Raw genomic sequence first — 26,636 nt, 5'->3', positions numbered from 1 at the left:
TGACTATACTTGCCACAGATTCTGTCTGATTTATCCTGGTTCTAATTTCTTATACTCCGATTGCCTGAAACTTTTCTGCTGCTTGAAAAACACCTGAGATACCTGACCATGGGCTTCATAGCTAAGTAGAAAAATAGCTGCATTTAGATTTTGACTTATTAATTGGGGAAGTTATACTCACTACTCATATTCATTTTACACCAAATATTGATTGCATGTAATCAATAACTCCTACTCTTTCCCCTTTTTTCTTAGTTGTAAAGTCTGTTTTGCTCTAACTTTGAACGTTCAACTTTGTTCTTTCTTTGGAGTGGTATGTATGCCTGGGTTAAAATTAGATCAGGACAGCAAAAAAATGACCACCATGAAAAGAAAGCTGGCACTTGCTAAGTGGAAGTCAAGATTCCCCTTCATGTGTTCTTTTTTCTGGTATAAGCACCCAGTTCTTTCCACTTTTCCTCACAGAACATAAACTATTAACATAGCTAGATCTAAGTATGGAAGAGAGAGTCATCTTAAATGGCAACTTAACATTCATTAAGTGACATTAGTATATAATTTACAGCAATTGATTCTTATTCAATAATTCATAAACATTTGAGTGCATAATCATATATTTGAAAAATTTAGAGATACCTGTATATTCAATGTAATTCCAGGAGATAGTTCTTCAGGAAATGTTAAAGAAAATGTTTCTCTACCGGAGAGGCCCAAGGAATCTGCATTTTCTCCTGGAAGGAACTGAAGTGGAGCTATGCCAATTCCAATCAAATGATCTTTGTGTATTTTTTCATAACTTTCAGCCAAAACAGCTTTCACACCCTGTAATAAATGTGCATTTTATTCCCTCTAATCACTCCTGAAAGTTATTTATTGAGCATTTAAAGGGGGCAAAAATCTACTTTGGCCTTTCTCTAAATACTTTTAGTCTAATACCTCATACTGAATCAATATTTTATCAAAGTATTTACAGAACCTTTTTACAGATTATTTTTCTGAATTTTTATGGAGCTCTCCAAATTATTCTGATCCCTTTCTGCTGCTCTAGGGTTAAGTACTGTCGCTGCCTACCACATCATAAGAGCTCTATAAATGGGCTGGCTCCTTTGACCCCAAAGTAGGGCTCAGAAGGATTTCTATTTAAACATGCCAGATCTAACATATGTTTTCAACACTCTTGAAATGCCACTAAAATAAAGGAATAAAGAAGGTATATAGGGCCAGGCACAGTGGCTTATATGCTTATAATCCCAGTACTTTGGAGGCTGAGGCAGAAGGATTACTTGAGGCCAGGAGTTTGAGACCAGCCTGGGCAATATAGTGAGACCCTGTCTCTACAAAAAATAAAAATAAAAAATACAATAAAAAGTAACAAGAATAGGCTGGATGCAGTGGCTCACACCTGTAATGCCAGCACTATGGGAGGCCGAAGTGGGCAGATCACTTGAAGCCAGGAGTTTGAGACCAGCCTGGCCAACATGGCGAAACTCCATCTCTATCTAAAAACAGAAACATTAGCTGAGCATGGTGGTGCACACCTGTAATCTCAGCTACTATGGAGGCTGAGGCAGGAGAATCACTTGAGGTTGTAAGTGGAGGTTGCAGGGAGCTGAGATCATGCCACTGCATTCCAGCCTGGGCAACAGAGTGAGACCTTGTCTCCAAAAAATACAAGTAAGTAACAACAATAATGAAGAGGGCATAAGCCCATAGCAACAAAGGGAATAGGATGAGAGAATTCTATAAATATTTAGAAAACAGAGATAGGTAACTGATTTAGAAGACAATGTTGAAACCACAGAATGATAACATGAAATTAGAGAGTGATACCAGTAAGGTCTGAGTTAATGTGCAACACAAGACCCAGGAAAAGGATTGAGATTCAGATGCATGAGGTTCTCAGAATACTCGTGGATACAGGTTACAAGGCCATACAAAGCAGTAAGATCCAGCTCAATCCCCACTCCACAAGAGTAGAGGTTTATTCTCTGGAAAAAATGAGCCAAAGGCTCTAGACTTGTGTTTTTCAACTTTTTTCTCCACTGTCTACCTCAAGAGTCTTTTAAGACTTTTTTCCCCCAAATTGTGTCTTCCTGTTCACCTCCCTTCTCTCCAAAATTTTAATACCACTAAGATGCCATGTATCTTTTAATGTACTCTTATTTATCTGTACTTTATGTGCAAAAAGTAGAATTTTTTTACCACCTGAGAACCTATTTTTGTTCTTTTTTTAAAAAAAGAATGTAATTCTTTTTTACTCATTTTTTACAAATTTTTACTCATTTTTTATTAGACCAGAAATAAGGAAGAGAATACATTCTCTAAACTGATAAACACTGGGCACACGGGCTTGAGAATACCAGATTGAAAACAGGGGACTAAGTAGATGTCTACATACTGAACGAGTCTCTTTCCTTCAAGAAACTGAATGGCCTCAGAGAAAATACAGATAATGACATATAGAATCTCTTAATGAAAAAGGTAGCTTATCACCCAGTCACCTATAGTAAGGCCCAGTAACTGACAAAACCCAGCCCCCATCCACGGCTCGTAATCAGTTTTTTATGTCTAACAAATGGAGGGCCAAGCATCATCTGCCATATGAGGAAAGCTTCCAACATCAAAAACAAACACTAAAACAATTTCCAGGATAAAAATAACCTATACCTATCATTAATACTCATAATAATACTTATAATTAGTATCTTAGAAGGATGAGATTTTGGTTTATTCCCATAGCCCCTCAGAGTATTTACATTTTAAAGGAGATATTAAAGATTAAAATAAGAATGAGGCCTGCATGGTATCTGTGTTTCAGCCAGCCTTTTTACAGCTACAATTGTAAAGAAAAGCATTTGTGAGTATGAAATGGCAAAAAGCACATGTCACATGACTATTCCCCCCAGCAGATGGCCTATTTGCTCTGCAACAAGGAAACAGTCTCAGGAGAAATGTCCTCCTGGCAGACAGCCAGGCACCACAATCTCCTATTTAGGGGCAAAAAAGGTGAAACGTGGCCCACTACTTCTGAGTCTTTTACCCACTGATGGGGCAAATCTGAGAAAATTAAATCAAAAGGAGGCAAGTAAAATTAACAGTAGGGGCCAGGCACATGGCTCAAGCCTGTAATCCCAGCACCTTGGGAGGCCACAGCGGGAGGATCACTTGAGCCCAGGAGTTCAAGATCAGCCTGAGCAAAATAGATCCAATCTCTACAAATAATACAAAAATTGGCCAGGTGTGGTAACTCATGGCGTAGTCCCAGCTACTTGGGAGGCTAAGGCAGGAGAACTGATTGCACCTGGGAGGGCATGGCTGCAGCGAGCAGTGATTGCACCACTGCACTCCAGTCTGGGTGACAAGGACATGGTCTCAAAACCAAAAAAATATGATCAATAGGTATAAATAATTATAAAACAATAGTTTAAAACAGAATTTCCTTTCCCTATTATACTGACTTCTTCACATAAGACTGATGTAGGTTTAACCAAACTCAGAGTATTAAAATGATACTAACTAGACGAGTACAAAATATTACCAAAGATCACGGAAACAAACAAACAAAACTCTCTATACCTACAAGGTTCAAATAACTATAAAAAATCCAGATAAACTTTGACAGGATGTTACTGACAAAAGGGAACATTTAAAACTCTTTGAAGCCAAGATTCAATACCAGTAAATACGGTCCTTTGGCAGCCCAGTCTCTGGAGTTTCCTGAACCATATTTCTTTCCTGCTAAAATAATCAGTGGGATACCTTCTTTCTGGTACAGTTCTGCAGCCTCAAATACATCTAGCTGTAGATTAAAACAAACACAAAAATCTTTAATACAAATTTTGATCCAGTTATAAATTGTCCAAAAACTTTGTGTGCATCCTCACCGTCTGTCCTGATGGAAAATGAATTGTTTTAGGAGCTGGTTTTCCAATAAACTTATTAAAAAGCTTGATATTTGCAAAAGTGCCTCTTGTCATTACAGCATCATTACCTCTTCGAGCTCCGTAAGAGTTGAATTCACGAGGGGTAAGGCTACAAGAAAGTAATGAAAGTCAGTTTTCATTACATGTGGAAAATAATCACACACTATTGAGTTGTAAGACCTATTGAAAAATTTTTTTATCACAGAAAATTTCAAACACAAAAAGAAAACAAAACCATGAATGTCCATGTGCCTATCACCAAGCTATAACTTAACAGATTCTTGGTTTCTTCTACAGTCAACCCCATTAGATTATTTTGAAGCAAAACTGAGATATATTTTAACAACATACTTTTCAGTACATTTCACTAAAAGATGTAGACTCTTAAAAAAAAATCTTTACACCAAAAAAAAAATAAATCACAATAATTTCTTAACAACAGATAGTCAGTCAATATTCAAATGTCACTGATTATTTCCAAACTACTTTAAGTTGGTTTGTTCAAATCAGGATCCAAATGCAGTTCATAAATGTGTTCAGTTGATCTCAAGTGCTTTAATCTACAGTTGATGTTGACCTTTAAACATGAATTTGAGTTGTGTGGGTCCACTTATACATTGATTTTTTTTTCAACCAAACGCTGACAGAAAATATATTATTCACAGGATGCAGAAAACTGCAAATGCGACTTTTCATATATGTGGCTTCTGCAAGGCTGACTGTAGGAATTCAGTATGTGTGGATTTGGGTATACATGGGTGGTCCTGGAACCAATCCCACATCTATACCCAGGAATGACAGTATATAGTATATGTTCCCTCTCCTTCCTCCTGCTTGTCCTCTATCTGATGCAATAAAGTTACTTGTATAGTCTTCTGTACCCACATTGTGTTGACTCCATCTCCATGGATCATTTAACATGTTCTTCTGCCTTCTGTTCTTGTAAATCACATGTCAGATCCAGTGGTTTGGTAAGATCTGGGTTTTTAATTTTTGGCAACAATGCTTCACAGGTCATATGTACTTCTTTTAGGAGGCACAAGATAGCCAACTTCTTTTCCTGGAATGTTACCAGTGATTGCTCATTGTGGTCTAGATTGCTTATTAGAGACGGTAAAATAGTGATACTATAACTCACCCATTCCTTCTTCATTTTTTAGGTACAAAAGTTCTATAAAGAAAAACTTTCCAGCAGGCATGGTGGCTCATGCCTGCAATACCAGCACTTTGGGAGGCCAAAGTGGGAGGAATGCTCGAGCCCATGTGTTGGAGACCAGCCTGTGCAACAAAGGGAGATCTCATCTCTACAAAAAATTTAAAAACTATCCAGGCATGATGGTGCGAGCCTGTAGTCCCAAGCTACTCAGGAGGGTGAGACAGGAGGAGTGCTTGAGCCCAGGAGTTCCAGGCAGCAGAGGGCCAACTGCCACTGCCTTTCAGCCCAGGCAAGACTGAGACCCTGTCTCTAAAAACAAACAAACAAACAAACAAACAAAAGACAAACTTTCCTTCATCAATGATTTGGTTATGCTGAAATACATTCCATACATGAAAGGCTGGTTAAAGAATTGATTATTTACCAGTTTTCAAGCTAATGAGCTGGTCCTGGCCCTTAGACCTTTAGACAGAAGCCTGATGGTCTCTGACAACTCCCTTGTTTTTGGTAATCTTGGTAATTTTTGGTAAAATCGTGTACTTTTTCCAGTCCCAGATCTGGAATCAATAATTTCTCCATGAAGCACTGGTTCACTATACTGGGAAATAGTATTTAGAAATCATAATCTGGGTGCCAGGGGTATTGCTACTGGATTAGTGACTATATATAACTTTTTAGGGAAAAATAACTGAACATAAGTATCTCAACAATCAACAACTGACTTTTATCAGCCTCTGATTTGGTTTTTTATGCAGAGGCAACAATACTCTAAATTTGTGCATTTAAATTCTTACTTCAGGACTGGAGTGGTAGGAGGTTTGAGTGTCTTTATTTTTAGAAAATTCTAATTGATGAGCACTACTGGATTAAATGTGCTAAGAAATATATATCAGAAGGCATAATAATTACAAAAATTGTACATTTGAGAGAAGTGTTGACTGTTTTTCTTTTTTGGAAGTATGTTACAATTATGATGAAGATGGAAATCACAACCAAAAAAAATTTACAGGAAAGAAAACTTATTTCTCACCACTTTATAATAAAAGCTATGCAATATTATCACATGTCAACACAAGTTACATTGACATTTTGGCTGGGCACGGTGGCTCATGCCTGTAATCCCAGCAATTTGGGAGGCTGAGGTGGGCGGATCACTTGGTCAGGAGTTTGATACCAGCCTGGCCAACATGGTGAAACCTCGTCTCTACTAAAAACACAAAAACTTGCTGGGCATGGTGGCACGTGCCTGTAATCCCAGCTAGTTGGGAGGCTGAGGCAGGAGAATTGCTTGAACCTGGGATGCAGAGGTGGCCGTGAGCTGAGATCGCACCACTGCACTCCAGCCTGGGTGACAGAGTGAGGCTGTCTCAAAAATAAATAAACAAATAAATACATAAATAAATAAATTTCAATGAAAAAGCTTGTCATTTTAATTACTCAAGCATCAAACAAGCATCCAATAAGCTAATCAGGTAGCAGTACTACAAATTCTGCTTTTAGCAAAACTTTGTCTCTATTGTCAAAACAGTCCTTTGATAACAGGGCAACTCTACATGATTAATCATGTAGAAATGAAATAAAATCTTACCAGTTTTAAATTTTTATTTCCAATATAAATGGCCTTTACATTTACATTTATTGTTCCTATAAAATTTTAGGCTCATGAAGCAGAAATTCATTGTCTTTTGATTTGTACATATCATTCCCAGCCTCACACATGTACATTTTATAGCCCATAAAATACACATTTAAATTCCTTACTCCAATAATGGGAAGCTGGTTTTAACCAAATGAGCAGGCTTCATTTGGTAGGTAAAACCAAGCTGACTTTTCAATAAAGTAGCACTGAAAAAGAAAAATCTTATTCCCAATCAGCTGTTTATTTAGACTATAAGGGCTCAATTTAAAATTGCAATTTTATTTTCTAAAGTCACAAGCAAAGACAAGTACAGAAGGTACCCCCCCTGCCCCTGCCACTCTCCATTCTTGCTTAAGACAAACACATTGGCAGTCAGATACCTACAATAGCATGTATTTACTGGAAAAAAGGGAACATGACCAATAGAAGCCTCTTAATCAGTAAGAAACAAGAAAAAACAAAAACACTCTAAAGCCATGTACACATACCCTCTGTTTGTCAAATACTTAGCGGCAGCACTATTCCTAGCGATACTTCCTGCAGGTGATATATGATCTGTTGTGACAGAGTCTCCCAAATATAATAAGACATGGGCATTTTCAATAGCCTGGAGTGCAACTGGCTCTTTGGTCTAGAAGGTAAAAGTTCAAGGCATTTAACTCTTTACAAGACTTCTTAGTTTATAACAATCTTTAAAAGATCAAATAGTAAAACAGTACTTACAAGTTTATCAAAAAATGAAGGGCATCTGATATAAGTAGACTTTAAGTCCCATGGAAACAAAACTGAATCCGGTGCTTCTAAGGAATTCCACCGTTTATTCCCCATCTGTGAATACAGTTTTCGTTGACGAACGAAAGCAAAGATAAAAGGACTCAGAAAAAGAGGCGCATGAAAATGATCAAGGGAATAAAATAGTACTTAGGTCACAACAACAACAACAAAAATAGGCCATATCCATTTGGAAAGAAAATTAAGACAGTGTATTCTTTTCTTTTTTTTTTTTAAATTTTAAATTTTTATTTTTGCCCAGGCTGGTCTTAAACTCCTGAGCTCAAGCGATACACGCGTCTTGGCCTCCTAGAGTGTTGGGATTATAGGCGTTAGCCACCATGACCAGCCAAAACAGTGTGTTCTAAAAAATCATGACGTTTTTGGACAGAATGATTAAAAATTTGCTCCTCAAATTCTAGTATACCAGATCTTCAGGAACACTCTAAGGGGCAAGTTTCAATATAAACTGAACATAAAGACTTTACAGAGTCCAAAAAAGTTAAAGAATTTAGAAAGATTTCTATATGTTGCTACGGAGAGATTAAACATGTATGAGGTATGCTGTTAATGTCTAAGAATGTTACAATGGAGAAAAACCTCTGCTTTTTCAATGTATTTGTTCCACATCAAAGCCTTCAAACTATAGCCAAAAATCTCACCATTTCTTAGGCCAGGCACAGTGGCTCACGTCTGTAATCCCAACACTTTGGGAGGCTGAGGTGGGCGGATCACTTGAGTCCAGGAGTTTTGAGACCAGCCTGAGCATTTTGTATTTTTTATTTTACAAAAAATAAAAAATTAGCTGGGCCTGGTGGTGAGCGCCTGTGGCCCCAGCTACTCCGGAGGCTGAGGGGCAGGATTGTTTGAGTCCAGGAGGTTAAGGCTGCAGTGAGCTGGTTTAGGCCACTGCACTCCAGCCTGGGTGACAGAGTGGGGCGCCATCTCCCAAAAAACACCAAAAAATAAATAATAAAAATTAATAAATATTGCATAGTTTATCTAATTATTCTCTTTACAGCTTATTTGCCTCTCCCCAGGAGAATTCTGTGTTTTGTTCAATGATGTATTCTGAACACCTAATCAATTCTTTCTTTTCCCCCTCAACTTTTATTTTAACTTCTGGGGTACATATGCAGGATGTGCGGGTTTGTTACATAGGTAAATGTGTGGCATGGTGGTTTGCTGTACGGACCATCCAATCAACACTAATGAATTCTGATACTCTTAAGACATTTTCTTTTCTTTTTTTTTTTTTTTTGAGACAGAGTTACACTCTTGTTGCCCAGGCTGGAGTGCAGTGGCGCGATCTCGGATCACCGCAACCTCCGCCTCCCAGGTTCAAGCAATTCTCCTGCCTCAGCCTCCTGAGTAGCTGGGATTACAGGCATGCGCCACCAAGCCTGGCTAATTGTTTTGTGTTTTTAGTAAAGATGGGGTTTCTCCATGTTGGTCAGGCTGGTCTTGAGCTCCGGACCTCACGTGATCAACCTGCCTCGGCCTCCCAAAGTGCTGGGATTACAGGTGTGAGCCACTGTGCCTAGCCGCCATTTTCTTTTTAACTACAGATTCCAGATACAAACTTACTATTACACATTACAAACTGTATTCAAAATAATGTAATTTTAATTTTTATTCTATTCAGAAGATATATGAAATAAAAGAACACTGAAAATTGATTAAACTATTTAAGAAACACATAAGACTCTTACTTCTATTTTATCTTTTAATGCTTTAAACATGGAGAGTATAACATGTTCTTCTTCTACTCGATGAACTTCTTCTCGACTAGGCCAAATATCATGCAGGTAAATGTTCTTGCCGGTGGGGTCAGTACCTGGTTAAAATTTTTGAACATGATAATCAGTAAAAAAATAACTCTCTGAAAATGTTCACACCTTTTCAAAGACATATCATGGAAATCAAGTAAATGATTCAACAGGGTGCTTCAGGCTTAAGCGGCGGGAAGAACTAATTACCTGCACATTTTATTTTCTTCACATAAACACAGAAATTAATAACTACACATTATCATACGTCTTCCTGAAATAATTCAAAGAATAGATGGTCTAAGAAACATTTCAAAAACATAACGACTTCTATTGGGAAAAGTATGTGTAGGTATACATATACATAAAGGAAAAGATACCTAAAGGTTCTGTCTGGAAATCTATATTCACTGTGCCTGCTATGGCATAAGCTACCACTAAGGGTGGAGAGGCAAGATAATTGGCACGAACACAATCACAAAGACGACCTTCAAAATTTTTGTTTCCAGATAAAATTCCACAGGTAACCAAATCACCCTGAAAAAAACACAAACACACAAACAAATAAATTCAATTCTAGAGATGGTACAAATTTGGATAATCATATATAAGCAATCTTAAATATTAAAGTCTGAGGGCAAGATTAACCAAAAAACATATTACTAATTTTTAAATACAGAACTATCCATCTTGCAAATAAACTAAATCAATTCCTTGTATTATGAAGGAATTATTTCAAGGATCTACAAATGATTCTTTGAATCATTTAAAGAGTCACAGGTTACTATTGCCAAGAGGTGCAGAGTTTACAGAAATATAAACACATCAATATATATTTTCTGTAATTTAATAACAAAACATAGTTAAAAAAATCACATTTGCCAATCCACACATTTTACCTGTTTTACTGCATTTAAAACTGCGTCTGATAAAGGTGCTGTATTTCCCACACAAGTTGAACATCCATAGCCAACGATTTCAAATCTGCATTTCAAAAAAAAAAATGTGAGTGACTGAATAGCACATCACAACATCTATAGAGAAAGGACAAGTCTTATCTTGTATTTCTATCGCTGTAATAAGATTACTTAAAAGACTATTCATGACACATAGATTAACCTTCATCAATATATTCACTTCAGAAGATTCTGAGCAATCAAGTCTAACTCTCAGGCAGGCTATTTGAACCAGCTCACTGCAGCCTTAACCTCCTGGGCTCAAGCAATCCTGCTCCTCGGCCTCCTGAGGAGGTGGGGCCACAGGTACTTGCCACCAGGACCAGCTAATTTTTTTATTTTTTGTAAAATAAAAAATAAAAATGCTCAGGCTGGTCTCAAAGGTGAATGCAAACCTTTGAAGAGCCTTAATAGCACTTATCACTGTACAAGAGAATTCCCCCAAATACTACTTGCTAGGAATATAACATGACCTTTTAAAATAATTGATACTGTACTTCCATCCAAGAGTTTAAAATGTAAAGAAGACCTGGCTATAATAACCTGACCAAAGGTCCCAAAAGAGGCATTGTAATTGGGCACTCTGATAGGAGTAATCTCTCAACTATCAACCAGTTAAACCCAAGAAGAGTCTCTGACAATAAATCCAAGATAATATAACTAAAAGATTATAGGCATAGTCCTCTAAATTACTTTCGGATGCTATTCTAAAAGCAAAAAAATCTAAAATTTATCAGTTTTGCAAAGGAATTGATGACTCATATGTTCCAAAATACACACTGAAAATATAACTAGGCTGGGTGTGGTGGCTCAGGCCTGTAATCCCAACACTTTTGGGGGCTGCGACGAGTGAATCACTTGAGGCAACGAGTTTGAGACGAACCTGGCCAACACGGTGAAACTCTGTCTCTGCTAAAAACATAAAAATTAGAGGGGTGTGCTGGTGCACACCTGCGGTCCCAGCTACTCAGGAGGCTGAGGTAGGAAGACTGCTTGAGCCTAGGAGGTCAAGGCTGCAATAAGCTGTGATTGCACCACTGCACTCCAGTGTGGGCAATAGAGCAAGACACTGTCTCAAAACCAAAAAATCCCCACACAACTAGCATCAATTGTTTTGGATTACATAAAAAAAGTAGGTTACTTTTTTTTTCTTTTTGAGATGGAGTCTCGCTCTGTCGCCCAGGCTGGAGTGCAGCGGCACGATCTGGGCTCACTGCAACCTCCGCTTCCCAGGTTAAAGCAATTCTTCTACCTCAGCCTCCTTAGTAGCTGGGACTATGGGCGTGCGTCACCACGCCTGGCTAATTTTGGTATTTTTTGTGGAGATGAAGTTTCACCATATTGGCCAGGCTGGTCTCAAACTCCTGGCCTCATGATTCGCCTGCCTCGGCCTCCCCAAGTGCTGGGATTACAGGCGTGAGCCACTGCGCCCAGTCCAAAAAACATAAGTTACTTTCTCCAAAGTTCAGGGACAATTTAAACTTATGTATTATAGACCCAATAACCTCATAAAACTAAAATTAAGACAATTTTCAGTTAATAAATGCAAACTGTAAGATTTCTTTCTTTTTTGAACTGACCTACACAACTCACAGAAATTGTGCATACTTGGTATCGTTTCTTACACTGTAACTGTTATTTGGTTGTACTTGTTTGTCTTGTCTTTCCAACTACGTATCTTGAAGCTAAGACCACATCTCCTACTTCTGTGTATCCAACCTGGTGCTTTGCTCATTTGATATGCCCAAAAAATGTTTCCTGAGTGATAAGGCGTCAAAAATTGTATGGTAATGGCAAGGTAGCAAGTAAAACTAAAGCATATTTTTTCTATCTTCTCTTTGTATATGAAAGGCACAAACAAGCAGCTTCAGTACCTACTGAACACCAATATCAATATGAAGAGCGATAGCTGTCACTTACCCAAGCTTACTGAGATATGGTAATACTCCACTTGAACTGAGGTAATGTGTAACCATCCCACTGCCTGGAGATAAACTTGTTCTTATATAAGGTTTAACACGCAGACCAGCTTCAACAGCCTTTTTAGCCAAAAGACCTGCATAGCCAACAATGATTTATTATGGCAATGTTTCTTTCCCTCTCTCACTCATATTAAAGTAAAAAGTGAGAAGTAATTTATTTAACAGATTAAAGTATGAATTCATAAACTTATTGTCATTATTTTGTCCACTTTATTCTACTGATTTGCTTCATTTACAACAAATTTAAAATTACAGACTTTATGTTGAAAATTATTAAGATACAGGCTGACATCATTCACACAAATGTAAACAAAAGATGCACATATATAAGTACATGTTAACAAAACCATTTTTTTCTCTTCTTTTTTCTAAAGTGAACCATTTTAAAGTCATAATTACAATAAGCTAAGGGCAATGTAACACATTATACATGGTTTTATACAACTAAGGAATTGTTCCAACGGGCATACAAATTAATTTCATTTACAATCCTTGCCAAGACAATGATCTTTTACTACTTTCATAACTTTTAATGAGATCTACCACACTATTATGGTTAACTTCTAGATAATCAAGAAATACCTGCTAATTAACTATAGTTCTAAATTAACAAGAGAAGCAGATACAACCTAAAATTAATTGATAGGTAAGTTATAGTAAACAGTAAATTTACCTTCGGTGTAATAAAAACAACATAAATCAAACTCAGGCTCCTTAAGACCTAACTAAAATACTAGAAAGTCTCTCAGTATCAAATGTAGACACTCATGCATCATCTAAGAAACAGAAAGTTACAATAACAGAAAAGCTAACAATAATTAAGGAAAAATAAAAAGTATGGCCATAAACCACAACCCACCTGCAGCAAGCATGACAGATGGATTGCAATTATTGGTACAACTGATAACTGCAGCAATGACCACTGATCCATGAGACAGCTTATATTCACTTCCTTCATAATGAATGGAGACAATATCCTTTTGTTTTTCAGCTGCAATTTGGAAGCCTTTAAATCCAACCTATACAAATTTCCACAAAAATATAAACTAAATATTCTGGGTATATACAGAATAAAAGACCGGCAGAAAACATAGCAGACACCGGACATTTGATGATTTAACATTAAAAATCCTTTGTGTGAGTGATGCTAAAGGCCCATAACATTCAGTAGTTGTAATTCAGCTGAAGCATAAATCTGCATAGGCACGATAGGAGTCTGGTGATGTTCACAAGCAAAACTTTTATCTACTAAGCGAGTCCAGCCTACCACCCAGAATCCAGATCTTATTTGGCTTTGTTGTTCTTAATCATCCCTGTTTATAGTAATTCTCAAGAGATGGCACAAATTTTTTTCTGTTAAAATGACCCCGAAGATTTCCTCCAAAGGGATCCTATGTGTGTGAGTGTAGCATAGCTGAAACAAGATTGGCTGTGAGTTGCTAATTATTGAAGCTAATTGACAGGTACACGGCAATTCAGTGGACTATTTTGTTTTTGTACAAGTTTAACACTTTCTGAACAAAAAGTCAAGAAATCATAAAAAGAAAGGCTCTGAAAGGAAAGCCAAGTACTAGAGATCTCAGAATAGAGAAAGTGACAAGACTAAAACTGTGATTCTCAGACAGAAAATACAAATCCCCAAAAGCCAGAGACCACTTGCTATTCGGTCACATTTACCAAATTTTATGACAGTAGGCCAGGTGCGGTGGCTCATGGCTATAATCCCAGCACTTTGGGAGGCTGAGGTGGGCAGATCACTTGAGGTCAGGAGTTGAAAACCAGTATGGCCAACATGGTGAAACCCTGTCTTTACTAAAAATACAAAAAGTACCCAGGAATGATCGTAGACTCCTGTAATTCCAACTACTTTGGGGGCTGAGGCAGGAGAATCGCTTGAGCCCGGGAGGGGGAGGTTGCAGTGAGCCGAGATTGTGCCACTGCACTCCAGCTTGGGCAACAAAGTGAGACTCTGTCTCAAAAAAAAAAAAAAAAAAACTTTCTGTGATGATGTTAACTATTCAATTATCTATGCTGTTCATCAATACAAGACCCATATGTATTCAGCATTTAAAAATGAGACTACTGTGACTAAGAAACTCAATTTTAAATTGTATATAATTTTAATTTAAATAGACACAATCAATCTCTGATCCTCACAATGGAACTGGGAACAAGCTTACCGAATGGCTGACTTGCACATTAGACAGAAGGAAAATAAGGGGGCTGCTGGTGTGTGCCATAATATATAAAACATAGCAGTGAACTGAGTTTATGGATCACCTTGTTGGTTCTTTACTACTTAGCACAAAGCGGGTTGAAAAACATGGATAACAATAAAGTAACCTACCTTTTCATTTAAGCAAGCCTGGAAATCGCTTTTCATATCTGTCACAGCAACTCTATCCTGAGGTCTTTTTGGCCCACTAACAGATGGAACTATTGAATTCAGATTAATCTGGATCACCTAAGAAATGAGAAAGAACAAGGAATTAGAATTAATTCTTTACGACAGATTCCAATTGAAGCATTACTTTCTAAAGCAGAGTAAGTATATTCGTATTTATTTTAATGCAATTTATTTTAATAGTATAATACACCCTCAACCCCGATTTTAAAACAAGCACATTTAAATGTATGAAACATGAAAATTTGCTAAAATCAAGACTAGTAGATCAGTATGCAATTAAACTACCACAACACCAATTGTACTGCATATACAAAATCTGGGGCTGGGCACAGTGGCTCACGCCTGTAATCCCAGCACTCTGGGAGGCCGAGGTGGATGGATCACGAGGTCAGGAGATCGAGACCATCCTGGCTAACACGGTGAAACCCCGTCTCTACTAAAAAATACAAAAAATTAGCTGGGCGTGGTGGTGGGCGCCTGTAGTCCCAGCTACTCAGGAGGCTGAGGCAGGGGAATGGCGTGAACCCAGGAGGCGGAGCTTGCAGTGAGCCAAGATCGCGTCACTGCACTCCAGCCTGGGCAACACAGCGAGACTCCGTCTCAAAAAAAAAAAAAATCTGGTTTCCCAAGTGTTTTTTCCCACAAAAATAAACGCTGTCTTAACAGATGTCCAATGATAAAACAGATGCCTGTGCCAGCTATCAACTTATTGCCTCTGAGCTCCAAATTCACCCTCCTTTGCCCGCTCTGTGATCACAGAGGTAAACGGTTAGTAAACATTTCTCCTTTGTCAGCACACATGATGTGAAGACTGGTCACTAGAGGGTGCTGAAGGGACACAGCAGAGAAAGCGTTCTTTTTCCTGTTCCAGAGGGTTTCACTGGCTAGCCTGTTGCAACCCAGGCTTTTATTCCTTGGTTAAGAAATGTATTTTTTGTTAAAAATCCCACTTCCCAACTAGATTTCTATTTATTTCTTCTGGTATTTCTATCATTTCCTTCATGCATTTTATGTGACTATAACCATCTTGAAACTTTTCATCATGGCTTTCAACATTATTTTATATCCCTGTTTATTCTGACTGATCCAACTACTTACACTTTATTTATTTATTATTATTTTTATTGAGAAAGGGTCTCACTCTGTTGCCCAGGTTGGAGCGCAGTGGCACAGTCAGGACTAAATGCAGCCTCAACCTCCTAGGCTCAAGTGATCCTCCCGCCTTAGCCCCACAAGTAGCTGGGACTACAGGCATGCGCCACCACGCCTGGCTATGTGAATTTTAGTAGAGGTGAGGTCTCACTATGTTGCCCAGGCTGGTCCTGAGCTCAAGCAATCCTCCCGCCTCAGCCTCCCAAAGCGCTGGGATTACACGCATGAATAACCACACCTGGCTTACTTATACTTTCATTTAATGGATTCAGGCGATCCTAGTCTTTGCCCATAAATAGCCATTTAAGAAGTTTCTCTTGAAATCAACATCCTAATGATTTTAGTTTTATTTCTTTATACAGTCAGGTTTGTTTTTGTTTTTTTCTTAAGAGACAGGGTCTTGGGCCGGACGCCGTGGCTCATGTCTGTATCCCAGCAATTTGGGAGGCTGAGGCGGGTGGATCACTTGAGGTCAAGAGTTTGAGACCATCCTGGCCAACACAGTGAAACCCCGTCTCTACTAAAAATACAAAAAAATAGGCCGGGCGCGGTGGCTCACGCCTGTAATCCCTGCACTTTGGGAGGCCGAGGCAGGCGGATCATGAGGTCAGGAGATTGAGACCATCCTGGCTAACACGGTGAAACCCCGTCTCTACTAAAAATACCAAAAAAAAAAAATTAGCCAGGTGTTGTGGCAGGCACCTGTAGTCCCAGCTACTTAGGAGGCTAAGGCAGGAGAATGGCATGAACCTGGGAGGCAGAGCTTGCAGTGAGCCGAGATCATGCCACTGCACTCCAGCCTGGGTGACAGAGCGAGATTGTCTCAAAAAAAAAAAAAAAAAAAATAGCCGGGCATGGTGGCACATGCCTGTAATCCTAGCTACTTGGGAGGCTGAAGCAGGAGAATCACTTCAACCCAGGAAGTGGAGGTTGCAGTGGGCCGTGATCATGCCACTGCACTCCAGCATGGGTGGGTCTTGCTATCGCTCAAGGCTGGAGTGCACTGACTCGATCATAGCTCACTGCAGCTTCAAACTCATGGGCTCGGGCCATCCATCCCCTTTCTCTAGGGACAGGGCCTTGCTTACGATGCTGGTCTTGAACTTCTGGCCTTAAATAATCCTCTTGCCTTGGCCTCCCAAAGGGTTGTAATTACAGGCATAAGCCACCACACCTGGTCTGCTGGGAATTTTTTTTTTTTTTTTTTTTGAGACAGGGTCTTGCTCTGTTGCCCAGGCTGGAGTACACTGTGGTGCGATCTCAGCTCACTGCAACCTCTGTCTCCCAGGTTCAAGCGATTCTCCTGCCTCAGCTTCCTGAGTAGCTGGGACTACAGGCGCATGCCACCATGCTCAGGTAATTTTTTGCATTTTTAGTAGAAATGGGGTTTCACTGTGTTAGCCAGGATGGTCTGGACCTCCTGACCTCATGATCCGCCAGTCTCGGCCTCCCAAAGTGCGGGCCTCCCAAAGTGCTAGGATTACAGGCGTGAGCCACCACGCTCGGCCAGATTTTTTTTTTTTTTTTAAGACAGTCTCACTCTGTTGCCCAGGCTGAAATGCAGTGGTGTCATCTCGGCTCACTGCAACCTCCACCTTCTGGGTTCAAGAGATTCTCGTGCCTCAGCCTCCTGAGTAGCTTGGATTACAGGCCCCCACCACCACATCTGGCTAATTTTTTTTTTTTTTGTATTTTTAGTAGAGATGGGGTTTCACCATGTTGGCTAGGCTGGTCGTGAACTCCTGACCTCAGGAGGTGATCTGCCTGCCTCAGCCTCCCAAAGTGCTGGGATTACAGGCGTGAGCCACCGTACCTGGCCAAGGGTTTTTAACAGGCATATTTATTTCATTTTATTCTACCACCAAAGTTTTCCCATTGTTCTTATTCTTTCCATTTATGTATTTTAAAAAATGTGCACAAGGAAAAAAAATGGACAAAGCACTAGATCTAATAAATAGAGGTGAAAATGATTGGAAAATGATCAGAAGTAAAAAGATTTGCCCAAAGTAGCACACAAATTCAATTTCTACGCGTCCTATATGTATTCATTTATTCACCTAACATGTATACTGAATATCTACTATGTGCCAGCATTGTTCTAGGAGCTGGGGATACAATACCAAACCTAAGTTCCTGTCCTCATTGAGTTTAATGAACAGTTAACCAAAACTGTAAAACCATGTTGTTAGAAATCCTTGATGCACTCCTAGAAAATGAATTTTATTAAAATTAAGGCTTCCCTGGAAGTGAATTCTGCCTATTTTGATATAAATTTCCAACAGATTTTTTTTTTTTTTTTAGACAGGGTCTCACTCTGTTGCCCAGGCTAGAGTGCAGTGGCACGACCACAGCTCACTGCAGCCTTGACCTCCTGGGCTCAAGCCATGGTCCCTACTCAGCCTCCTGAGGATCTGGAACCACGGGAGCATGCCACTACTCCTGGCTAATTTCAGGTAAGTATTTACTTAGATTGTAAAATATCTTTAAAACCAACACATAAGACTGCATAATAGTGTGTATCTTTAATAGCGGAATTTTGCAAAATACACAAGTAAACCAGATGCAGATAACATCAAAACTGATTATTCTGAAGGGAGATATTACTCTTATCATAAAGTAGAAATAAATTAGAGCAAAGAATTAAGAGTCACTATTATTATTTTAAACACTAAAAAATTAGACTTCATAGGCTGGGCTTGGTGGTTTACACCTGTAATCCCAGCAATTTGAGAGGCCAAGGCAGGAGGAATTGCTTGAGGCCAGGAGTTTAAGACAAGCCTAGGCAACATGGCAAAATCCTCTCTCTACCAAAAAAAAAAAAAAAAAAAAAAACCCAAAAACCACAACTAGACTTCATAAGATATTACAAAATTCACTGTAATAAAACTCTATGTAAAATTAATGAATAAAACAAAAGCACTGGGCTACAATAACATTACTTAAATAATAATAATAATGATAGCTACCCCCTCAGCCAGGTCCAGCGGCTCATGCCTGTAATCCCAGCACTCTGGGAGGCCAAGACTAGAGAATCCCCTGAAACCAGAAGTTTGAGACCGGCCTGGGCAATAAAATGAGACCCTGCTCAGGGTCCAAAAAATAATAATATTAAAAAAATAGTAATATTAAAACAAAACAGGGGTTAAGCATGGTGATGGCTCATGTCTGTAATCCCAGCAAGGTGGGAGCTTGAGCCCAGAGGTTGAGGCCACAGTGAACCATGATCGTGCCACTGCACTCTAGTCTGGTGAGAGAGCCCGACTGAGTCTCAAAAAGCAAAACAAAAAGATTAGCTACCCTTTATTGAGTATTTACTATGTGTCTGGAACTATTCTATGAATTTGTTTTTAATATCTAAGAATCCTTAGAAGTAGATATTATTGTCATATCTAAGAGATGAGAAAACTGAGGCAGAAAGGCTAAATAAATTGCCCAAGGTTATACAGCTAACACGTCTTAGAGTTGGGATTCAAACCCAGGTGGTCAGGTGCTCCAGAATTTATTATTATTATTTTTTTCCTTTTTGACACAAGTCTCACTCTGTTATCTAGTCTGGAGTGCGGTGGCACAATCTCAGCTCACTGCAACTTCCGCCCCCACAGGCTCAAGTGATCCTCCCACCTCAACCTCCCAGGTACTTGGGACCACAGGCGCAAGCCATGCCCAGCTAATGTTTGTATTTTTTTGCAGTGACAGGGTTTTACCATATTGCCCAGGCTGGTCTCAAACTCTTGAACTCAAACAATCAACCCACCCCAACCTTTCAAAGCGCTGGAATTACACAATTTATACTCTTTACTGCTAGGTGGGTTATTCTGCATATACCTGGGAGTATTCAGGTTCTCCTGAAGAATTCTGGTCATTTCGAAACAATTTCACAGCTTTAAGGTATGTTTCCATTGATTCGAGTTTGGCTTTGCTAAAACCTAAAACGAAGATGAACAAAACAACAACGAAATGCAATGAGAAATTTATTTACTTATTATTTTTTTCAGACAGGGTTTCACTTTGTTGCCCAGGCTGGAGCGCAGTGCTGCAATCACAACTCACTGCAACCTTGACCTCCCAAGCTCAAGCAATCCTCCCATGTCAGCCTCCCAAGTAGCACCCCACCATGCCTGGTTAATTTTTTTTTTTTTACAAATGTTTTGTACAGATGTGGGGGGGAGGTCTTGTTTTTTTTTGAATAGGGTGGTTTCGAACTGCCAGCCTCAAGAGATCCTCCTGCCTTGGCCTCCCAAAGGGCTGGAATTACGGGTATGAGCCACCACAACCCACCAATAAATTTATTATTTTTAGAAATAGGGTCTCACTGTGTCACCCAGGCCGGAGTACAGTGGTGCCATCATAGCCCACTGCAGCTTTGAACTCCTGGGTTCAAGTGATTCTCCTGCCTTAGCCTCTCAAGTAGCTAGGACTACAAGTCTGTAATGCCACACCTGACTAATTTTTTATTTTCTTGTACAAATGGGGGTCTTGCTATGTGGCCCAAGCTAGTCTTAAAGTCCTGGACTCATGTGATCCTCCCGCCTCAGCCTCCCAAAGTGCTAGGATCATAGGTGTAAGCCACTGAGCCTGGCCTCAGTAAGGAATTTTGAAATCTTTGGGGGTAAGGATACTGAATTCCAGTGATGAACAAGAAACAAATACTATTGACATTTCTCTTTCTCCTAACTCTTGAGAATCTACCACGTGAGCAAGCCCAGACTACACGGAGAAACCACATGAGGGTGTTTTGCCTGACAGCCTTACCTAAGTCCTCAGCTGACAGCTCATAATTTGCTGTTAGACATGCAAGTAGAACAAGCCTTCAGGATTCCAGGCCCTGCCTTTCAAATCTTGCAGTTGAGGTTCAAGACATGAAACAGAGATGAGCTGTCCCCACTGTGTCCTGTCTGAATTACTGACCCCACTGAAACCATGAACCAGTAATTACTGCTTGTGCAAGCCACTAAATTTTAGGATAATTTGTTACACAGAATCACTAAAACCTTAACTCAAGATTAATATGCAAGGAACGAGGCACTTCTAACCATTTCTACTTTGAATGTTCTACTAACTTAAATGCAGAAGTTTTGCATTTGGGGGATCATTCCCTCCACAATTCTATATAACCATTCATCAATTTTGCTGTCTGATTAACTAACATAATAATCTGCCCATGCACTGAAGAATACTAGAATATATCCTCCAAATATGTATCTATGCTTAGAAATGAGTAACTCTGCAATGATTACTTCATTAAAAAGATTAAAAAAAGAGATCTTACTTTTTAAATAGCAGACTTATGAAATATCAACATATCTTGTTTTGTAGGTACTTTCTATTTTAATCTAAACAGTCAATAGAAGAGTGGCCAAAATTCCTAGTTAATCAGGTTACAAAAAGATTTGGAACCTGTGGTCGTATGTTGTTTTTCGCAAAATTTTGCGCTTCTTCTTCTTTAGATAGAAGACTGGTTCCCAAACCCCTGTGTCTGATAGCTCCTCTACTCTTGGCTGTAGAAGGGGACTGCTGTGAATATGTTTAAGGCTGACTTCCATTAAATTGCAACCTCTGACCCCTAAGTAAAGATGGAGGTATCTATTATTATGGGGAAACAGTAAAGTCAGGATCAACGGTTTGAATAATTCCTTTAAATTGCTTTCAATGGGTCACAGGGAACTAGGGTTTGAGGACACAACGCTCTTTAAAGACATCTGATGTTTGCTTGAAAGTTGTTGTTTCAACATAATGTAATTTTGTGAATAGTAAATAACATGTATAAGGTAGTAACTTATAAAATATTATCAAACACATTGGAAATGTAACATGTTTATTCTAATGATCTTTTATCTTCTTACCTGTATGTTCTAAATGTTTTAATGTCACATTGTCAACAGGGAAAAAGCTGAGGATAGCACCATATTCCGGACACATGTTTGCTATTGTAGTTCGATCAACTATAGATAATTGTGAAACTCCACTTCCAAAAAACTCAACAAACTTTCCAGCCACTCCTACTTGCCTGAGGTGCTACATAAGGGATACACAGAAACACATACAAAATTGCAAAGATAAGATTAGCAAGGATTGTCTGAAAACTATAAAATATAATTTTTAACCAATACTAGTGATGGTGAAGGAATGAGATCCTTCATTGTCCTTATGAATCAACTCATTCTGGTTCTGGGAGTATTTTAAGATAAGAAGTAAAGAGAAGACTGGTCCAATGTCACTGTTAATCAGGGTAGAAAGGGGCCTGAAAGCTCAAGGTGGCTATAATTAACATTTTCATGTATTTGAAATCAGGGTACATCAACTCAATAGTGTGTCTGTTTAGCTGGCAGCTCTTTTTCTTTCTTTCTTTTAGAAACAGGGTCTCACTCTGTTGCCCAGGTTGGAGAGCAGTGGTGTGATCACACAGCTCACTGCAGCTTCCAACACCTTAGCTCTAGCAATCCTCCCACCTTAGCCTCCTGAGTAGCTGGAACTACAGACATGTGCCACCACACCCAGCTAATTTTTAATTTTTTTTTTTGTAGAGACAGGGTCTTACAATGTTGACCAGGCTGGTCTTGAACTCCTGGCCTCAAGTGATGCTCCTGCCTTGGCGTCCCAAACTGCTGAGATTACAGGTGTGAGCCACTGTGCACAGCCCCTTATTCTTTCTTAGCAGTGCATAAAACAGTGGTGTTTGCTCACCACTGATGGCATCTTAGACTTAATGAAATACTAATAGACTGATGAAACTGTATATTTAAGTAAAAAATTATATACTGGCTATAAACATTTTTCAAATTATAACTACTGGCCCAAATGTTTACAGCATCTGTAATCACAGGCAAATCCCACTTTGGTAGAATTTGTTAATGTGGTTTCAAACTTAATTCCTTCTAAAATTATTTTTCTTGGTTATTATACTATCAAGTAACCCAACCAGTTATTTGTTTTTTCTAAATTGTAAAATGGTCTCAGATTGGTATAGGAAGAGTGACTACGGAGGTGACTAAGAATGAAACTATCCTCGATCTATGAATAATATTAAGCCCTAACATTTTATAAGTGCCAGGGATCACTTAATCCAAACCCTTTTTTATAGATACAGAAACTCAAACCCTAAGTGTAAAGATGTTTCCTCATTTATGGTTACATTTTTTAGGATGAAAGAAACACAGATTAGATATTACAAACCAAATGCTGCTCTCATCAAAAAAAACATAGAGGATTACTCCTATAAGGATCACAAATGGAACAGGATCTCAAAAAAGAAGTAATAATATATTCAATAAATGTAAACATATATAATAGATTAATTTTTTAACAATAAACTAAAATGTCAAAAAACGCACAGTAATATTGTCAGGAAGAAACAGCTAGAGAAGGCTAAAAAGCAGCATTAATTTTCAGGATGTCTAAAGTAAAGAATTGATTTCTGTAAAAACATAATGGGATATTCCTTTTCCTTTAGGAATAATCCTGCAATTCCCAATTTACTACTTGATCTTTTGGTACCATACACTGAATCAATAATTTCTCTAAGATGCCAAATTCTTTTCTAATTAGGGAAGAAGGATCAATACCAAATGCTGAGAGGGAGGCATTATCGTTTCCTTACGCTGGAGTATCCAGAAAGCCTTCGTACCAATAATCTAACCGAAAATGCTGAGATTGGGATCCAAATTGGAATTATATATGGAACATTTTCCAGGTAAATTCATTTAACAAAATAGGACTTAATCATTAAAATAAAGTTAGTAAAAGCCAGATATTTAGGAAGAAGTTACAAATTATTGTTCACTAGGAAATCCATGAGCCTGTGTATTAATATGCTTAAGCAGCTCAGTGTATGTATCGAAGTTCTGAAGCCAGTATTTTAAAAATTCAGATAAAAGGTTTTTACATAATAATCCAGAGAACTGTTAAAAGGGCAACAGAAAAATGATATATCACATTTCTACAGTCCATGTTTTTGAAAGCATTACTTAGTAGAGCAACAGTTTCTAATGGGCAAATAATTTAATTAAAGAAGATACAATCAACTTTTGTTAAACTTTTTTTAAAATTCATGTAGAAAAGAGAAAAAAAAATAATGTAGTCAACTAGTTTTTATTAAGGCAACAAGGCACTAATAAGGCATAATGGTTAAGACAATGGACTCAAGAATCTGACTGCCTGGAATCTTTACCCCTTACTACTCAGCCCTTGGACCCTATGGTACGTCACTAAACCCTACTGTACCTTAGTTTTCTCAGAGTTACAATGAGAATAGTAATAGTATCCATCTCACAGGCTTGTTATAAGGAATAAATGAGCTAACATAAGTGAACACAACAAATTTCTTTGTATTTATTAGTACAAAGTAAATGCTACGTTTGTTGTTATTACTATAATAACTATGATGATGTGGCTAATGTCAAGAGACCTGAGGATGCAGTAATGAACCCAAATCCCTGCTCTCATAGAGCTCTTCAATTTTTGTAAAAATAATGTTCACTAAGTCATAGAGCTACCACAACTTTAACTTACCTTTGTAATACCAAGAACAACATCTATGGATGTAACAAAAGGGTTTGATGACCCAGTTAACTCACATCCAACCACCTCTGGTAAAGTAAGAGAAACTGGCAGACCAAGCATAACTGCTTCTGTTTCAATGCCTCCAACCCCTAACGTAATAAAGACAGGTATATTAGCACAGTATATTTAAAGATAATTTATCTCTGTAACATCTGAATCTCTAGGTGTTTCATGAGTCTATCTTACACAGTACTTTACAGAGTTGCTGTATTGCTATTAATGTGGACACCGAACCCAAGGCTTCCCAAAAGAAATGATTCCACTCGCATGGTCGAAAAACTATTATTTTACCTTCATATTCAAAGTAAAATATTAGTTTTAAGTATATTCAAGTTAAAATATTAGTTTAAGTATTCATTATGTTAGGCACCGTACTGTATTCAAGATACAGATATAAACAGAATCCAGTCCCTGCCAGTCTCACCAAGTTCAGTCTAATGAAAAAGGACAAAAAAATCAACAATTACAACACCCTGTGAAAGAGAAGTTTACAAAGTGAGGTACACTGAACTCAGCAAGGGAGTTAAGACTTTCAGAAGATAACTGAGGCCAGTCTTGGATGAGTTAATAGTAGCCACATTTCAACAAAGTCATGGTCGGCAGAATGGAACATTCTTCCAGAAGAAATAGCCTATGCAAACTCATGGAGTATAAAAGAGCATAGCTAGCTGGGCTCAGTGGCTCATGCCTATAATCCCAGCACTTTGGGAGGTCGAGGTGGGTGGATCACTTAAGACTAGGAATTCGAAACCAGCCAGGCCAACATAGCAAAACCGTATCTCTACTAAAAATACAAAAATTAGCTGGGCGTGGTGGCACGTGCCTGTAGTTCCAGCTACTTGGGAGGTTGAGGCACAAGAATTGCTTGAACCCAGGAGGTAGAGGCTGCAGTGAGCCAAGACTGCGCCACTGCACTCCAGCCTGGGTGACAGAGCAAGATGCTGTCTCCAAAAAAAAAAAAGAAAAGAGACAGCCCACGTAAGTAAAGAAATGACTAGTCTCTAAGATGGGTGTGGGTAAGTGGCTAAAGGGACACCAGAGGTTGTGAAGGGCCTTGTATAAAATGGCAAGAAATCTGGACTTATAAAGAAGACCAGGAGAAGCCACAAAAGTACCTTACACAAAGAAGCAACCTTTGTAGACGTATCATCATCATCATTCAATTACTTCACAAATGGTAGTGCTGTGCTAGACAATGTGTAAATTTCTTTTCATAAATCCTCTTTTACAACACTGATCACAAACTCTCGATTAGGATTTTGTTGTTGCTGCTGCTATTACAGATGAAAAACACAGAGCCTCAAAGAGGCTATAAAAACTCAATAATTTATGTTCTTTTACAATGTTCTTGACATCCTTACCCACAAGAAATGAAATATATTTAGTCATTTACTTACCCCACCCCAGAATCCCTAAACCATTCACCATCGTTATGTGTGAATCTGTGCCGACTACACTGTCTGGGAAGAGGAGGTCCTTTTCTTCAAAAACCACTCTTGACAAATATTCTAAGTTTACTTGATGAGCCATTCCAGTTCCAGGAGGGATTACTGCCACATTCTTAAAAACTCTTGAACTCCACTATATTTTGTTTAAATTTAAGAAATACAAATGTTAGTATATAAATTTGTGCTCACAATCAAGGTGTAATATTATCACTAAAAATATTTTAACTAATGTTCAATACGGTAAATACGAAGTTCATATCACATAGTTAAAAACAAATATACAGATACTGAACCTAAATATATTTTTTATTAAGACAAAATTAATTTAGGTCAAATAAAAATGTTCAAAAAGTCCAGACAAATGGCAGTATTCAATTGTGTTCCAAAGATTCTCAGGAATGAGAAGAAAGAAAGGCTCAATGTACAAGGCCCTCCCTCCAAGCTCTCTGTCCTAAACTAGAGCCACTGTTTTCATCTTTCTCTACACAATAGGGTTTCCAATTAAGATTTCATTTGAGGAACAAAAGCGTTCTACTACTATAAAACCTTTAGAAACTACTAAAGTGGCCAGGCAGAGTGGCTCATGTCTGTGATCGCAGCACTTTGGGAGGCCGAGGCAGGCAGATTGCTTGAGGCCAAGAGCTCAAGACCAGCCTGGCCAACATGGCAAAACCCCGTCTCTACTAAAAATACAAAAATTAGCCAGGCAGTGGTGCACACCTGCAATCCCAGCTACTCAGGAGGCTGAGGCATGAGAATCGCTTGAACCCAGGAGGCGGAGGATGCAGTGAGCCAAGATCACACCACTGTACTCCTGTCTGGGCAATAGCAAGACTCTTCCTCAAAAATAAATTAATTAATTAATAAAATAATA

The 26,636-nt window shown here is 38.6% G+C and overlaps 1 protein-coding gene across 2 annotated transcripts in view; it reads right to left on the bottom strand.

The window, feature by feature from the left end:
• Window positions 1-26,636, bottom strand: part of IREB2 (iron responsive element binding protein 2) — a 62,080-nt gene that overhangs the window by 2,717 nt on the left and 32,727 nt on the right. For both annotated transcript variants that reach the window (XM_024232583.3, XM_024232585.3), the window contains exons 7-21: window positions 25,712-25,895; window positions 24,264-24,403; window positions 21,599-21,770; window positions 19,581-19,681; window positions 14,544-14,660; window positions 13,056-13,215; window positions 12,135-12,270; window positions 10,158-10,242; window positions 9,639-9,795; window positions 9,202-9,326; window positions 7,442-7,546; window positions 7,207-7,349; window positions 3,885-4,032; window positions 3,677-3,799; window positions 637-822 (exon numbers count right to left, since the gene is read on the bottom strand). In XM_024232583.3, coding sequence (XP_024088351.1) covers window positions 637-822; window positions 3,677-3,799; window positions 3,885-4,032; window positions 7,207-7,349; window positions 7,442-7,546; window positions 9,202-9,326; window positions 9,639-9,795; window positions 10,158-10,242; window positions 12,135-12,270; window positions 13,056-13,215; window positions 14,544-14,660; window positions 19,581-19,681; window positions 21,599-21,770; window positions 24,264-24,403; window positions 25,712-25,895 — 2,082 coding nt within the window. The remainder of the gene's footprint in view (window positions 1-636; window positions 823-3,676; window positions 3,800-3,884; window positions 4,033-7,206; window positions 7,350-7,441; window positions 7,547-9,201; window positions 9,327-9,638; window positions 9,796-10,157; window positions 10,243-12,134; window positions 12,271-13,055; window positions 13,216-14,543; window positions 14,661-19,580; window positions 19,682-21,598; window positions 21,771-24,263; window positions 24,404-25,711; window positions 25,896-26,636) is intronic.

Source organism: Pongo abelii, chromosome 16 (assembly GCF_028885655.2).
Source record: "Pongo abelii isolate AG06213 chromosome 16, NHGRI_mPonAbe1-v2.0_pri, whole genome shotgun sequence".
NCBI classification, from domain to species: Eukaryota; Metazoa; Chordata; class Mammalia; order Primates; family Hominidae; genus Pongo; species Pongo abelii.
This window is presented reverse-complemented; position numbering and strand designations above follow the sequence as displayed.